Here is a 15,887-nt window from a genome sequence, read left to right as displayed (position 1 = left end):
GGCTTGCGCTTGTAAAATATACAGATTATATTAGTTACCAATTTCCTATTCTTCTTTGACTCTTCTTGTCAGTGGATAGATAATAGATTCACGTCTAGGCTTCTGAAAATAACGAAATATATTATCGTAAGGTACAAACTACTAAGATATCATCTATTACAGTATATGATGCATCATCCATAACTATAACACGCTTTATTAACATACATGGAATTGAGTGTCGTGTGGCATCGATGTAAATACTGATAATAAGTTATTTTTCTGATTTTCATACTGTTGAAATACACTGAAATACGCGAAGCAAATAGATATCGATGGCTTGAAGTCACTTATGTAGATTTCTGGTTTTTAACCCAGACTATATGGTCCTCAGGAAGGTAATGGCAAACTGGAACAGTTCCTGGCTTGACATTGAGCACTTGGAAAGCCACATGCTTTGGGTTCCATGTTGATGTGTCTTTATGGCAGACTGCTACTGCTTTAGCTTTTGTCCCATCAGCACCTTCCAAGGGCACGATGAAAGTCTCTGTGCTCTCTGTTGTATGGCAGTAGAAGACAGCATATGCATAGTTCTGCTTATGGCACACAACAGATTTGTCACCTACCATCTTCTTTACCTGGGGTACTATTGTATATTTTTGCATCTGTGTTTCTTTGTCCACCTCTGTAGAGACTGCCAGAGCATCTTTTCCAAGCTTGGAAGTGCTGAAGTCGACCATTGACTCTAACGAGGTTGCACAATATTTTTCCTCTCCTCTAGTGCTGGGATTTTCGCACTCTTTAATTGTTTCCTTTATTATCTCAGCTTCTATTGATCCTGGTACCACTGAAAATTGGTTATAAATTTCAGGCAGTTTGTTTGATGAAAAAGGAATTGATTGGGCAACTTGGCGAGGCAAGAAAGTTTGTGAATTCGAACTCTTGATGAAGTGCAAGTTCATTTCTGAGCCAGGATGCAGGTCCTTCTCCAAGAAGAAAAGAGCTACATTTGGGTCATCATGGAGTTGATTCTCAGAGGCGGCGTAAATATAGTTGAATGGTGATGGTCCTGGTCTTACTCCAACATAGACAGGCTTGCCCTTGTGGCCCGTGCCTACAGTCCCTCCTCCTTTGCCAACACCAACGTTGGTTCCCTTGCCAGGCTTTCCTGTATTTACCCCGACACCTTTGCCCACGGACACATGGGTACCACCACCTGGCTTCCCTTTCCCGGTGTTCACATTTACTCCACCCTTTCCTACTGCTACAGCAGTGCCCTTGTTTTCCACAAAGTCTGCAAATCAAAGCTCGCATATCAACATGAAATTAGTCTCTGACAAAATCCACTATACTAATAATTTGGTATAGAACTATTGTCACATGTCCTTCCTATGCAAAGTTCCAACCTCATAGTTGGACAGCACTTAAGTCTCATCCCGGTCTTTAAGTTGTGTTGGTCCTCTAGGAAGCAGAAAAATTCTCCTATGCTACAGCACATGCCTTATATTTTCGGTAAAATAGTTAAGAGAGGAGCTCATAGGTTTCAAAAACTAACCAGGTTGCAGAAGATCAGTGACAGCTTTTGGCATTGGCGTGTTTGGCAGGACAGACTTCCAATAAAGTTCAGGTGGCAGAGCGGCATGGCTCACCACCATCACGACCTGTACACATATGAACACTCATTAGCTTCAAAAGAGAGCCAAAAGGAAAACGAAGAAAAATAAAGCAGATAAGAAAGAGTAGTGCAAAATCCTTCACAATTTCTTCGGACAAAGCCAGAAGTATTTTGAAAGTTAGAAAACTTACTGTGAGAAAAGCAAGAACTCGATGAAGATGGAATGCCATTTTGTGAAATTGTTGCAGAAAGTTTGAGGCAAGAAGAGAATGAGCTAAAAAGCTTAGATGGGAATGAAGAAAAGCATGTGGATGGAAAGCAAATTTATAAGGAGATTTTGAGATGGATATGAGATTTGATCATGCATTCAACACTTAACACACACCACCATCCAAAACTATCAACTAGCTTAATTACTTCCAACTGTCCCTGGCTTACTCACATTAATACATTGTACGTCATATGGGACAGGTGTGGGAAAGAGAGGGAGAGAGTAAGTAGCAGACAAGGGAAATGACCCATGAACAAGAAACCAATGTGACATGGGCCAAGTGGTGAACTAGAAAGGAAGAATGAAAGATTGTTATGGAAATTCAAATGTGATTAAAAAGTTTATGAGATAAGAAGCTCAGACTAGTGTCCTGTATGGCTTGCTTGCTTGCTTAGGCTGTTCTGTCACTACTGCTCTGTTGATGTGCACAGTTACGACGAAGAAGCTGCTTTCTTAATAAGTTTGTGACTTCTGCTTTCTTAATCAGTTCGTGACTTGTCATCAGACTAAAACCGACAACCACTCCTCATTATGAGGGTGTAGTGGGAGTTGTGAGTAGGAGTTTTTCATGATTTTGTTATAAAGATTACTGTTATTTTTATTTCTTTGCCATTTCATGATGCATAATGCGTACACTGTCAATTTCTTAGACAAAGGATGATAGTTTGTGGTACACGCATCTGCAATTAGATTTTCTTAAAAGATTTTTGAATCTTCTCAAAGTCAAACCGACAGACATTTCTCTTCTTTTCTTATTCATATATATATATATATATATATATATATATATTTTATCCCTGTAATTCTCATTTTGCAATGATGTTGTTTAGATTTCGTAGAGCCTTTACATTTTAAAAATTTATCATTAACTTTTTATGTATAAGTTTTTATCAATTAATTTTAGAAATTAAAAATTATAATTGTATTTTTATAATATTATTAACTAGTAGAAATTTATAGATAAAATTGTTTTAATAGGTATAGAATACCAAAAAGAGATCTATAATGAGTTTTTTAAAATATGGATTCAAATGTAATTATGATAAAATTGAAAAAGTATAAAAAATTATTTTTTTATTTTCTCTTTTTTTTTTAATTTTTTTTTTTTTTTTTTGGCATTTGAAAAACAGATGCGATTAAATATGTTTATTAATTCGGAATGAAGCCTAATTTGGCTTTCAGATTTCTATTATTTCCATCCATCACCATCCTATATCATAATTTTGGATGTCAAGTTCATTAGTTATTTAAAAAAAAAAGAAAAAAAGAGGTTTATGGGTTTGAGTGACGAAATCAAAGTTTAAATTGAAAAAGGCAATCTTTAAATTTTTTGAATTATTTATCATAACTCGCATTCTAAATAGAAAACTATACATTAACAAACCTTCAAGTATAATAAAAAATATCATAAAATCATTTTGTTAGTTTTATCAACTTTAATTTTGGAGGTTTATTAGTCTCAAAACTATTAAAACTTATTGTCAAGTTTATATAATTCACCAAATGATTTTTTGCATGCTTTTCTTTCTACCCTCATAATCAGGAAGAGTAAATAAGCAAAGGGTCCCCTCCCATGCCACTGGGAGGGCTACTGATGATATGAGAATATATGATTAAACTGCAGACAAGTGTGAAATTCGTGAGGTCGGTATTTTGAATAATAAATTTGGGCATAAAGTTGGTCGATGTCAAAACTTAAACCACCTAAAAGTTGGTGAATTTATTGCAACCCTAATACCTCACTATATTTCCTACTCATCTATATATTCTGTTCTTTCGGTGAGGGATTTTGATTTTTCTTTTCATAAGATGTAGTGTTCATAGTTCAATGTATTTGCTTCCTTTATTTTATATTAGATTTGTCGAAGTATTTTTAAAATAGTGATAATTCGTTTATTTTTTGATTTTAAGAAAAGCTACTCATATCAAATTATAGTTCAATCAATAACTGAGAAATATGGCACTTGTCGCCAAGAGATATAATCTAAATCAGCCTAGAAACCATGTATGTAACTCTAACTATAGCATTAACTAGAGAATTATATATCATATCAAAAAATGTCTCAGAAAGAGAATTGGTGCAATCAATGTAAGTTTGATAGTCTCCAATATGGTTGGCAATTCCAATTTGGCAGTAAATAGAAATCATCCAAATGTATTTATTCTTCTGCTCCCCAACTCCCACCTCCCAAAAAAAGGTTTAAAAAATGATAACAATTTGGAACATCATACAGATTAGGATAGAGATAAACGTGCATTTATTTGTCTCTTCTAAATCTCATTAATTTTTCTAGTTGGACCGACGACCATAGCTTAAAAAATGATAATAATCGGTATTCTTCCACCTTAAATGCCTCTAATTGACGATTTATTCATTACCAAACGCAACTAAAAAACCTTTTCTTTTATTGGATATTTTTTGTGCTACCTCATATTTTTGAAGGGATTTCAAATACATGTATCACAAAATGATCAAATTATCATGTCTAGCACTTTTGAGACAAGGAGAAGATCAAACTACCAACAAATTCTTTAAATACTCCCTCTTCTTGCATCCATATTGCTTTAAAAAAGAGCCTCCCCACAAAAGACCCAATAAATGTAAATGACTAAGTGTTGTCCTGTGAAGTTGGCTCTGGGATTCAAAAAAAAATAATAATAATAATAAATAAATAAATAAATAAAGAGAGGAGGATGAAGAAGGAGAAGAGGGGAGGATGAAGGAGGAGGAGGAAGAGTGAGCGTTGTCCTTCATTAATGGGCCAAAATGTTATGTTGTAGTCTTAGAATATGGGCTACTACCCTCTGGCCTTAGATACCTGTAACTCATGTTCATTATTTGTTAATGAACAGCCCAATTCTGTATGATAGGGCCCAATGTTTTGGATCATGGATCGGACCACTGTTTTATAAGTAAATTGCCGATTCAATACCATAGGCCGAACGTATCAAAACATGGATCGGGCCATTTTCGTTCCGTAATATACAGCAATTGCGAATTTATTGTTCTAAATCTTTTAAGTCTGTTGGCAATGGAGTACGGATCCTATTCCCATAAATGCAAGTTGCAGACTTGGAGATGGGATTTTTTTTTTTTTTTTTGGTCAAAAGGGCTTTGAGCGAGATGAATATATCCCACATAACATGTGGGTGCATGGTTAGAAAGCAATTAAAATATTTGGGTAACTTGGTTGGCTGCCCTTTTGAATTTGGGAGGGAAAGTTTGGCCTTTATTTTTTAATTACTTTTAGTAATCCACCTTAAGTCCTATCCTATGGTCGGTTGGCTTTGGCAACACCGCACTATCATCTTCTTCTTCATTTCTTTTCTTTTCTTTGTTTTTTTTTTTTCCCTTTTTTTTACATCTTCATCTTCATATCTTCTTCCCTCACATGTAAGGAAAGCAAATATTATATATACATATATATATATATATATATATGTATCTAAAAACACCCTTTTGTCCACTAATCTTCCTTTTAAAAGGGTAATATTAAGGTGTTCTTGTATTAGTTAACTTTGGTGGGGATTAGTGTCATCCACTAGTAAAGAAATTTTTTGTTCCCTTTATAGGTAGAGTCAGGAACTTAGTCAATTCTTGTGGGGTTTGCATGGCAAAGCAATATTGGTGGGGCGGTTTTGCATAGTGAAATAGTTCCCTTTAAGGGGATGTTTGTGAAATAATTGTGATGATGTTTAGCTTGAATCTTAATCAATTAATGTGGACAGCATAAGCTTGTAATCAAAGCAAGTTAAAAGTGGAATCCATTTGCGATTTGTGATGGTATATGATGTGTGATCACAAATTTTTTTTTTTTCCTTTTTTCTTTCTTTTATAGTGACATGACAAATATTCATATATATATATATATATATATAATATTATTGTGCATGGAAATTGGAAAAAGAAGATTTTATATTAGAGACAAAGCAAAACCTGGCCCTCGTAGATTGATATTAAACCAATTAATATCACAATCCAAATATAGAACGTGGGTATCTAAAAGAAAATTGAATAAATAGGATTTGGAGAGCGTATATATGGGCAAAGTGAGTGGAGCAACTTATTGATATCATATACATTATTGGGCATTTTCCATTGTCATTTTTCCTGCGCATCTTCTATTTGGTGTTCTGGGCCTTTTTGGATAGTTCTTCTTTTCCTTCTCCATATAAGATTATTCAATTTTAAAAGTATCTGCCTCAAGCGTGTGAAGCGTGTTATTTCTCGTTTTTCTGGTTTCTTTTTCATCTTCGCCTTATTAATTTCTTTTTATTTTTTTATTTTTTTCAGAGTAAAAAAAAGAGGTGTTGTGACTCTTTATTTCCTGACTTATCGACGGGTTAAAAGCATATGTTATGTGATTCTCGTGTTGCCGCCTCCACCATTTGATTACTCGGACGGTTTTGGTACGTAGCTAGTACTAAATTAAAAAGTTATTCTTGAAAAAGAAAAAATTGAGAATTTCCCTAGTTTATAATTCTTAATAGATTTACAATATGTTCTTCTACTTTTAATATCTAATTCATATAATTGCAGTATAAATCACCCCCCAACCCCTATCACAGGACAAAAAATCCAAGCTCCACTAAATCAGGATGGCATAAATGGAGTTTTCAATGTGTATATATATACATATATATATTCATCATAAATATATTTATATATATATATATATATTATATTATATTAATAAGTTAAGTAGCCAAGTGTCTGAACCACCATAATAATCAAAGCCTAATTTATTAATATTTGTATGCCTTACTATATTAAAGAAATTTATCTTTATTTCCATATATATATATATATATATGTGTGTGTGTAGATATTTCATATATAAAAACAACAAATAATACCAATAGTTTGCGATAAAAATATGCCTATCAAACAAAAAAATATATAATATCCTACATATTGTGTCCGAAAGATAAAGAAATACCTAGAGAAAGGCTATATGCAATGTATTGACATTGCTAATTAATATTGTTTGCTATAGTAGTATAAACTCGATTAAACCTTTTAGCCCACCACAAAAAGAAACGAATATTCAAAAATAAAAAATACTAAAGACTAAGTAGCACCTGAATAATAATTTGATAAGATGCTCAAGTACATTCAATTCCTTCTCTGTAATTGGCTGCAACATTATCATCAATAACAATTTTAATAGATAGTTTATGGGTTGTGGCTAATGCAAAAGCACGTACGGTTAAATGATTGATTTATAAAAACAAAAATGATTGATTTATAAATACACATAAACACAAACAAACCAAAAAAAGAAGCATATATTAAAAATAAATAAATAAAACCATGTTCTATGGCTTTTAATTAAAACAGTGTACTTTGAGAGGCAAAAGAATCTTTGAGATTATCTAATAGTTGCCTTAGTTAGAAATTGAAAGTAATGTGTTTGGCAAAATGTCACAAAGAAAAAACAACTTATTTGATGTGCAATATTTTTTTGAGACACTTAGTGCAATTGGATTCTAATAAAATACAGAAATAGTTTATATTCTCTTCGAATCAGGAAAAGGGTTTGCGGATTATTGCGCTTTAAAATCATGAGAAAGTTACATCCCCACATCTGTCTCATCAAAACTTTGAGCTTCAGTTTTTTTCTAAAAAACAACATAAAATAATTAACAACAGCAACTTATGGAGCTGCTGAAAGTATAAAAAAGGGCTTGAAGGGAGTGGAGGGGATTTATGCCCCACACAGATTCTGTCTCTTATATATATATATTAGTTTGCTTCATGGAGGGAGTGGAGGAAATGATTCTCATACAGTCATAATTTTAATTCTTTCTTTTTTTCCTCATATAAATATTTAACCATTAGAGCTTTTTCAACAGATTTCTCATAGACTTTTTAATTATTTGTTATACATGTTTTTTTTTTTTTTTTCTTTCATAAAAATGAAAATTGGGTTTCTCTAAATCTACACGTCTCCATCAAATAGATCCATCATTTTGTAGTGCAGGATTATACTTGATGGAAAATAAAGTGTATTTTGTGTTGTTAAAAAAGGGCTTAAAAAGCTCTCATTTGAACTTATTAAATAGGAAGTTTGTAATCATCAGGAGAGAGAAAGAGCTTTCCATGTAGACAAAGTAGTCCACATGGACAAAAGCATATAATCAAGAAACACACTGTACTAGATTCTTAAACACATCACTTCACCCCCTTTGTGGGACTTTCGGATTCTTCAACCTGCATGCAGTGTCCTATTTTTATATGTATGCATATTGGCAGCCACTGCCAGGAAACACAAAACCCAGCAGTAATTAGGCCCTCTGGTTTTCCTCTTGAGTTTTTTGGTGATGGGTTTCCAAATAAAATATAAATGACCAAAACTATGAAAATAATTTGGATTTTTTGTGAAAATTTTAAAATTCTGTTTGATGCAGTTTTAAAAGTGTTTTTGGAAAAATTTAAAACCAAAATTGGTAAAGTTTACGTTTTTAGAAAAATTTGTGAAAAATAATAATATTAATAATAATTTAAAATTAAAAATTCTGAAAAAAAACATTATCAAAAATTATCCTAAACAAGGTCAATATTTCATACTTCTGTTAATTTTTATTGGAAATTTTGACGGCATCCATTATTAATTTTGAGGAGATAGGTGGTTTTTTTTTTTTTTAATCATTTAATTTCACACATTTTTTTCCCCTAACCGCTAAGAATTTAAATAGGGTATTGAAAGAAGAAAACACTTAGCTTCTTTCTGATGAACACCACAACTTTATAATATACCAATAAATTAATGGTATAAATTATGGTTCTCCTAGATTGCCTATTAACCTACTCCAACGCGAAATGTTCATTTTGCTTTCTTTGCAAAAGCTCTTTCGGAAAGCTGAAAAGAATAAAAAAATAAAAAAAATAACATTATATGAAACAAAGAGAAGTTAGATAAGTAAACAACTCTTTAATTTTCTAAATAAATTCAACTAAACCATTAAAAGAAACTTTTAAAAAATAAAAAAATAAAAAAATTCCAATCGAATTCATTCTCAAACTTTGAATATAAAGGATCAAAATAAACGGGTCTAGACTTCGCAATGAAGTAAATTTTAACTTTAGACTTTCTATTGCGCTTTCTCGCACACTATACACCATCTTTCATCTTTGCAATTATAGAACATATTAAATTATTCATTTTTTTAGTGCTTGAACTTTATTTAAGTACTTCCAAAGTCATGACTCGCTTTAAATTCTTCTTTATCTCACGTCCCCACTTAATTTCATGATGATGAGATAGGTTTTATTATTATATCCATAGTACATTTCTAATTAAGATACATTAATAGGAGAATTTTTATAGGATCATCCCACAATTGCCTTTGATTTAAATATGCTTGTATCAAAGAAAAAACAAAAGATTGTCAACTCCAGCAAATTAGAGTATTTTTATTTGGTTAAAGTATTAATATGCGCATGCGAATCTCAGTTTTCAATGGATAATTATGGATATGTATATAATTACACATGCTTATTTAGAAGTTGATTAACTTGTTTATGTTGCTAATATTTTTTACCTTAGTTTTTTCAACAAATGGAAGATTTTCCATCTATCTTTTATCCAAATTAAGTTATCTAGGGTTAATTTTGTATATATTCTATGAGATATAACCTAATTAGAAAGAGTATTCAATTTCAGAATAATTTATCACATCCTTTTTAAAACCAAATAGGAGGTTGACAATATTTATGAAACCAAAAAATTCAATTGTATTTAGACCAAACTTTGGAAGAGATGAATGATATTAACTTTTTTTTTGAAAATAAGAATAAAGACGAAAAAGAAGTTAAAAAAATAAAAATTAAATTAAATTTATTAAAAAAAAAAAAAAAAACTGAATAGCAAAAGGAGGAACGTGCTTACAAGGAAGATGCATATGTTTGGCTCATATTGCCACTTCATTACTTTTATTAGCAATTGAGTGAAGTTGGCCTTCCTACCTCCTCTTTTAAGAAATAGAAATTGATATATAAGTAGATAAAAGTTTTTAGCTAGCCCAGCTACTACTTTTTTTGGGTGGGGAAAAGGGCATAATTAGCTCCATAATTTTATTTGTTTGCTCGTGCCCAAAAATCAAAATACAAACTCATTGGAAATTAACCCTAAATCCAAGGGGAACAAAGAGAGATAGAACCCCATATGCTCTTAGAATATAATTTTATTTTTTTATTATTATTTGTTTTTTTAGTTTGATGATTATATCATAAGAGGGCCAGACAGTTATAAATAATTAATACTGGGGCTTGCCGGTATATTAACATATATATTTATTTATCTTACTTTTCATAAAAGTCAAACGGCATTAATCTTAAGGGATTCTTTGTTGTCCTTCATTACTAATAAACTTTTTTAGTTGATGATAGGTTGAATAATATCAAAAATCCTGCTGGCTAGGTTGCGTTCTTTTATGGATGGCTGACTACAAAAGCTTAATTATACAAACACATATAGTACGAAGTTAGGAAAAGTTTTGGGAATATATAAATATATTTAATGTGGGGATGGTAGTTGATTAAGTGAAAGTATCTTTCACTAATTTGTCTGTTTCTTAGAAGATTATAAACTGGACAAACTTTGTTACCGCTCTTTAAATTAAAACTTGCTTATGCTAATTAAGCATGATTAGGAACCTATGGATATCCTTTTATGGTCCTTCTAGTGGTATTAACATCATTTAACCAAGAAAAATTCTCATTAAAATCATAATTTGTTGTTGACTAAACAAAAATCGATTAGAAGAATATGATTAAGTGCCATGCTAAAGTGAAATGTAAAGGTTAGTAAGTGGCTAAATGGAATTGTTAATTGAGAACCTAATTACAGGAAAAATTCAATTAGATTAGATTAGAGATGATAGAGATGTATTAATTTGAAGCTTCTAAGAGCATTATAGTGTATAGTCATCATTAGATTTCATGTGGGCTATGCATATAAGATTATGCAATTTATGATGACCAATGAAGATCGCCATCAAAAAGTTGCTTCAAAAATCTTAGTGTGCGCTGCACCCTGCAAGTGGTAGAAAGCCCTCTTCCAATGTTTCTTGCAATAAAGTAATCAAACAAAAAACAATGTTTCTCAGGTAAAGTTGACATTAAATAATTGAACAAATAAAGGTGAAATATATTTGACAAGACATCCCACAACGTAGAGAGAGAATATTACCAAAAAAAAAAAAAAAAAAAAAACTTAGAGAAAAATATTTTAGGTTTTTAGCTCCCTCTCTCTAAGTCTTAATATGCATAAGCAGAACTTTTGTTTCGTAATTTTGTGTTTAAGTGCATTTCCATGAGAAAGCAAACCTATAAGCTTTCTTAAACAAAATGAATGGACAAGTAATATATGAGATTCAACGTTAAATCTTATTTTGTATTACTTTTCAAATAATATTTCTAAATTTTAAAATTCAAAGCTTTTTTTTTTAAATGTTTAAATGGCTTTTTAAAAGAACTTCTAATCAAAGATCGTTAAGTGTATTTTGTGGTGAAGCTCGAACCTCTTAACAATATGAAACAAAAATTATCTCAAACAACATTTTATTCTTTTACGTTTCCTAGTTTATCAACTACTATGGTTATGGAGAGTATGCTACACGCTCCGTACGGTAGCGTCTGGTTTTTCACAGTAGTTTGAATCCAAATAGTTGATGGAGGCCCACATAAGTAGGTCTAGGACTAAAAAGAGTTCGCGTGCATTAGGAAGCCCAAGTCATTGGTTGGTTTGGGCTTTCCAAGCTCGTTTTCATGGGGCCCATCTTAAAATTAAAAAAACATGGTCCTCTTTCTCTCTCTCATATAGACCTGCATATAGGCAAGTAGGGTCGTAGGATAGGTTAAATCTAGTTATGGTTCCCATTCAAGAGGAACAAAGGGATATTACTAATTATAGCAACTACTTTTTGATTACATCTTATTCCTATAGTTTTTGGTTTGCTGTAATTGAACAATCTTAATCTTTTTTTGGTGAATTAAACAATCCTAATCTTATTGGCTTCTTCCATCAAAATTGGATTATACCTATATTATTTATATCAACAATATTTGTTTTTTTTATTTTTAATTTTCTTTATTATTATTTTTTTTAATAACAAACTTTATGCTTTCGGCTCATGCATCTTCTCATTATAATAATTCATCATGTACATGTAATCATAAAGATTTTTCCTTTAAAACTTTGCTTCTTTTGTATTAATTTTTCCTGTTTACAATATTAAATTGCGTCAATGCTAAGACAAATTTAGAAGAAAAATATCTTCTTGGTTGGATGCTGATTGTGAAGACAAAACATGTTGTTGTTGCTTTTTAAATTTATATATTTGCAAATGGGTTTTTAATTCATCCAAGAAAATTAAAACTTTTTTTGCGAAGATTAGATTAGCATATACAAATGTTTCTAATCAATTCTGTATATGCAACTTGTCATAATATTTAATTTATTATATATAACTAATATATTTTACTTGTGCTCGCAATATGATTGTGTGTATAAATATATGTGTGTAAAGTGCATATATATGGCTGTTCATCACCAAATATTAAGGCAATTTTCAACACTTATTTCCATATAATATCCAAGTGCCATGTACTCCATAGTGGCTTAGAAAATTTTAGAAGCATCTTTCAGGAATAGGACATGTACAATATAGGTCCAACTCAATCACCAAAACATGGCCTAATAATTAAAAGCCAAACACACACTCAAGAAAATGAACCCAACCACTTGATATCATAAATGCAAGGGAGTGGCTTAGTGTACATGTAAATGTGCGTTATGAACAGATACATACATAATTCATATATGCATAAGTAACATATATAGTTTTCATTTTATATTGAAAATCAATTAACATAACATCTATTAAAGATTGTCATTTACCTTATTAGATTTTTAATTTTTAATTTTATATTGATAATTAAAGTAATACCTTAATACTTAGATACGTTAGTACATTTCTTTTTTATAATTAAACATATTTTCAACCGATTATAACTATATATATATATATATATATATAGTTGTTGATATATACCATTGTTTGCTTTACAAGTTTAGTTGTTATAATAATAACAATTATGGTATACCCTTCTAGGGAGGTGCCAAACTAAGAACTTTTTGCCAATTAAAAACTTTGTCCTGGATCGGTTTTCTGTTAAACTAAAGTCAAAGTTTTCAATGTTTTGACTTTAAAAATATAAGGTCTCCAAACTCATTGCCAGTGATGAAGTTAGCAAAATTAGGATCCTGTGTTTATCACCTATTTTAACAAAAATCTTTGTATCTCACAGGAAAAAATCCATCTTTTGGATAGTTGATATATAATTATTGTGCAAGAAAGTTGATCATTTTCATATTAAATTAAGCAAAGATTTTTCCCAAGGAGACGTTTGGCAGACGACATTAGATGATTTGCCAATTACCAAATTCAAGGGCAGATATATATGGCTGTCACTGCCGCATGCCAAACGCGCCGTTAGCTCTCTCTATGATTCTTACTACTCTCAGCAGCACAAAGTACTGAGTAATGAATTCACAAGCAAGCCCTAAGACCCAATAATGATATATATATATATATATATTTTTTTTTTGTTGTAAAAGCTTGGTTTGAGAAAGTCTAATTTTGCTTCTAATTAATTAATGCACTAGGCATCCAGAGAAAATTAAGCTTTTTGGAAAAGCACAGAGAGAATTTCTTGAGGACATTATTCATGGCCTTGTTTGCATAAAATTAATTCTCAACGTCTTACAAGCTTCTTTTTTTGAAAGCAATGGCCGTCAACAATGAATTAAGAAATTGACAAGGACTCTAACAACCACCTCACAATTGTGGTTTTTTTTTTTTTTTGTCAGAAAAAAAAATGAATGTTCAATTAATTATTAGACGCTATGTGGAGATTATAAATATTTATGTATATACTATATATATGACAAATCCCAACCCCATTTGAAATATTTTTGACCACTCAAGTAAACCCTGTGTTTCACTCCAAAAAAAATAAAAATAAAAAAAGTATACCCTATGTTGGGAGAGACCTAGTTCATTAGAGTTTTTTTATTTTCAATAAATTTTTTTTTTTAAAGAAATTTTCAAAAATGTGAACCTCTTTGACGTACGTGAGAAATAGAACCAGAGATTTTTAATATTGTTTTATTGTCAAATTTATTTAGGTTATGTTTAGAATTTACAATTAACCAGCTGAAAACAGAAAAAAAGAAAGTAATATAAGTAATTAAATTTTCATTATTTGGTTGAAGTAAAATTTTGAAGATCAGCACGCATGAAATTTGGAATTAATTATGTGTATATCATAGTTATTTTATTTTATTTTTTTTAAAAAAAATGTCAATTAAAGAGTCTAGTTATTTATTTATTTTTTTTTTTTCTTTGTATGTAGATTCTATGTTCCAAACAACAATCCAAATCGTTTGATTTGTAGCTTTTTCTTGGTTCACAACGGGCTGTCGACTCAAGACTAAACTAATCACTTCAATCATAAATATTTGATTATTTTTCTACTTGAACAAAGCCCAGAAGTTTGAATTTGAATATGATCTTAAATTCTATTTTAATGTAAATCGATCAAAATATATCTGACAAACAAATTATTATAATCCCAACAAATTATTAATTATTCATTTCAGAAATTTTAATTTTTTGAACTCTTTATTTTTAAGTTTATTATTATTATTATTATTATTTTGAGCTAGAACTGCATTGATCCGTTGAATTCCCCGTTGCCATCTCAATTTAAGCATTTGTTCTAATCATTTACAATAATTTTTTTCTTTCATTCAATATTTTATATTTAGGATCTTTTAGTTGTAAAGTGGTTTATCGACTAAATCAACTTCATTTGATCTCAATTTAAGCTTTTATATTTTATTTTGTTACATTTTAGTTCAATTGGATTTTTATTACATGGCAATTAATGGTTTAATTAAGGGTATTAAAATTTAATTTTTTAAAAAAATATAGGATCAAAATTATAACAAATTAAAACTAGAAGACTTAATTGCAACAAATTATATTTTTATTATTGGTTAAATATGATTGAACTCTTAATCATTCTTAGTTCAAAAAAATCAATTAGACCAAAATGTATCAAATTAAATTTTGAAGTCTAAAGTTGGAATATTATAAATTTGAGAATTGAAAATATAACTTCTTCTAATTATAAAGTAGTAAAGTGTAATCAACTCTTTTATCTCTTTTTTTTTTTTGTTTTTCTTTGGTTTAGTCGGTTGATTTAAATTAAAACAAAGAAATTAAGTGAATACAATTAAATATATGGACTTGGCAGAATCCAACCTACTAAAAATTCACTCGAGAACAACCTGCAGTAGCAAAGTTTTTTCAGTTGGGAGTTTGGATTTCGAATTCTATAAGAACTATAATAATAATACAGTAATAACTTTTATTAAAATTTCAAAGTCTCATAATTTGTCATTAATACAAGAGAAAACCAACATGATTACGAAATATATATATATGATTACGAAATATATATACCCAAAAAAAAAATTCAATTTATTTATGCTGGTCCCACTTAATTTCTTATACTTGTCTTCCGCCACCTGTTTTGCATTTGACATGTACCAATGAAGATGAAGAATGAGATATGTCATAATCGAAATATAAAACCTTGACAAATTTAAAATTCTTTTTCTTTGTTTGTTTTTGGATAATTCTTGATTGGAGTGATGACTAGAGCTCTTGATTTGGTAGATTTCTTGATGTTAGTTCTCTACGTTTGCATGGCCATGTATATATCCATATATTCCAACAGCAAGCAAGGAATAAATCTCCAACATAATTAATCCTTCATTCCTTTATTTTCTCCTGTCAATTCCATACAAATTTGGCTGCATGACGTGCCCTTTTGCTTATACTTTTGGTGCTCTGCTCTGACTAAGGGTTTGGTAGGGACTCATAAATTTTATACCCTATCTCTAAACATTGATAAGGGCCTTAAAACATCTTCAATGGAATATTTAT

General features: G+C 30.4%; 1 protein-coding gene across 1 annotated transcript; it reads right to left on the bottom strand.

Moving 5' to 3' along the window:
* Nucleotides 1-100: 100 nt before the first annotated feature.
* On the bottom strand, nucleotides 101-2,390 carry LOC107420697 (BURP domain protein RD22). Its single transcript, XM_016029724.4, has 3 exons — nucleotides 1,786-2,390; nucleotides 1,535-1,640; nucleotides 101-1,273 (listed from the first exon to the last, which is right to left on the bottom strand). Exons 1-3 carry the CDS (start codon nucleotides 1,822-1,824, stop codon nucleotides 330-332), a joined length of 1,089 nt encoding a protein of 362 aa, XP_015885210.1. The 5' UTR covers nucleotides 1,825-2,390; the 3' UTR covers nucleotides 101-329.
* Nucleotides 2,391-15,887: the final 13,497 nt, after the last annotated feature.

The sequence above is a fragment of the Ziziphus jujuba genome, chromosome 5, assembly GCF_031755915.1.
Source record: "Ziziphus jujuba cultivar Dongzao chromosome 5, ASM3175591v1".
In the NCBI taxonomy this organism is placed as follows: domain Eukaryota; kingdom Viridiplantae; phylum Streptophyta; class Magnoliopsida; order Rosales; family Rhamnaceae; genus Ziziphus; species Ziziphus jujuba.
Note: the sequence above shows the minus strand (reverse complement) of the source record. Positions and strands in the feature narration are given on the sequence as shown.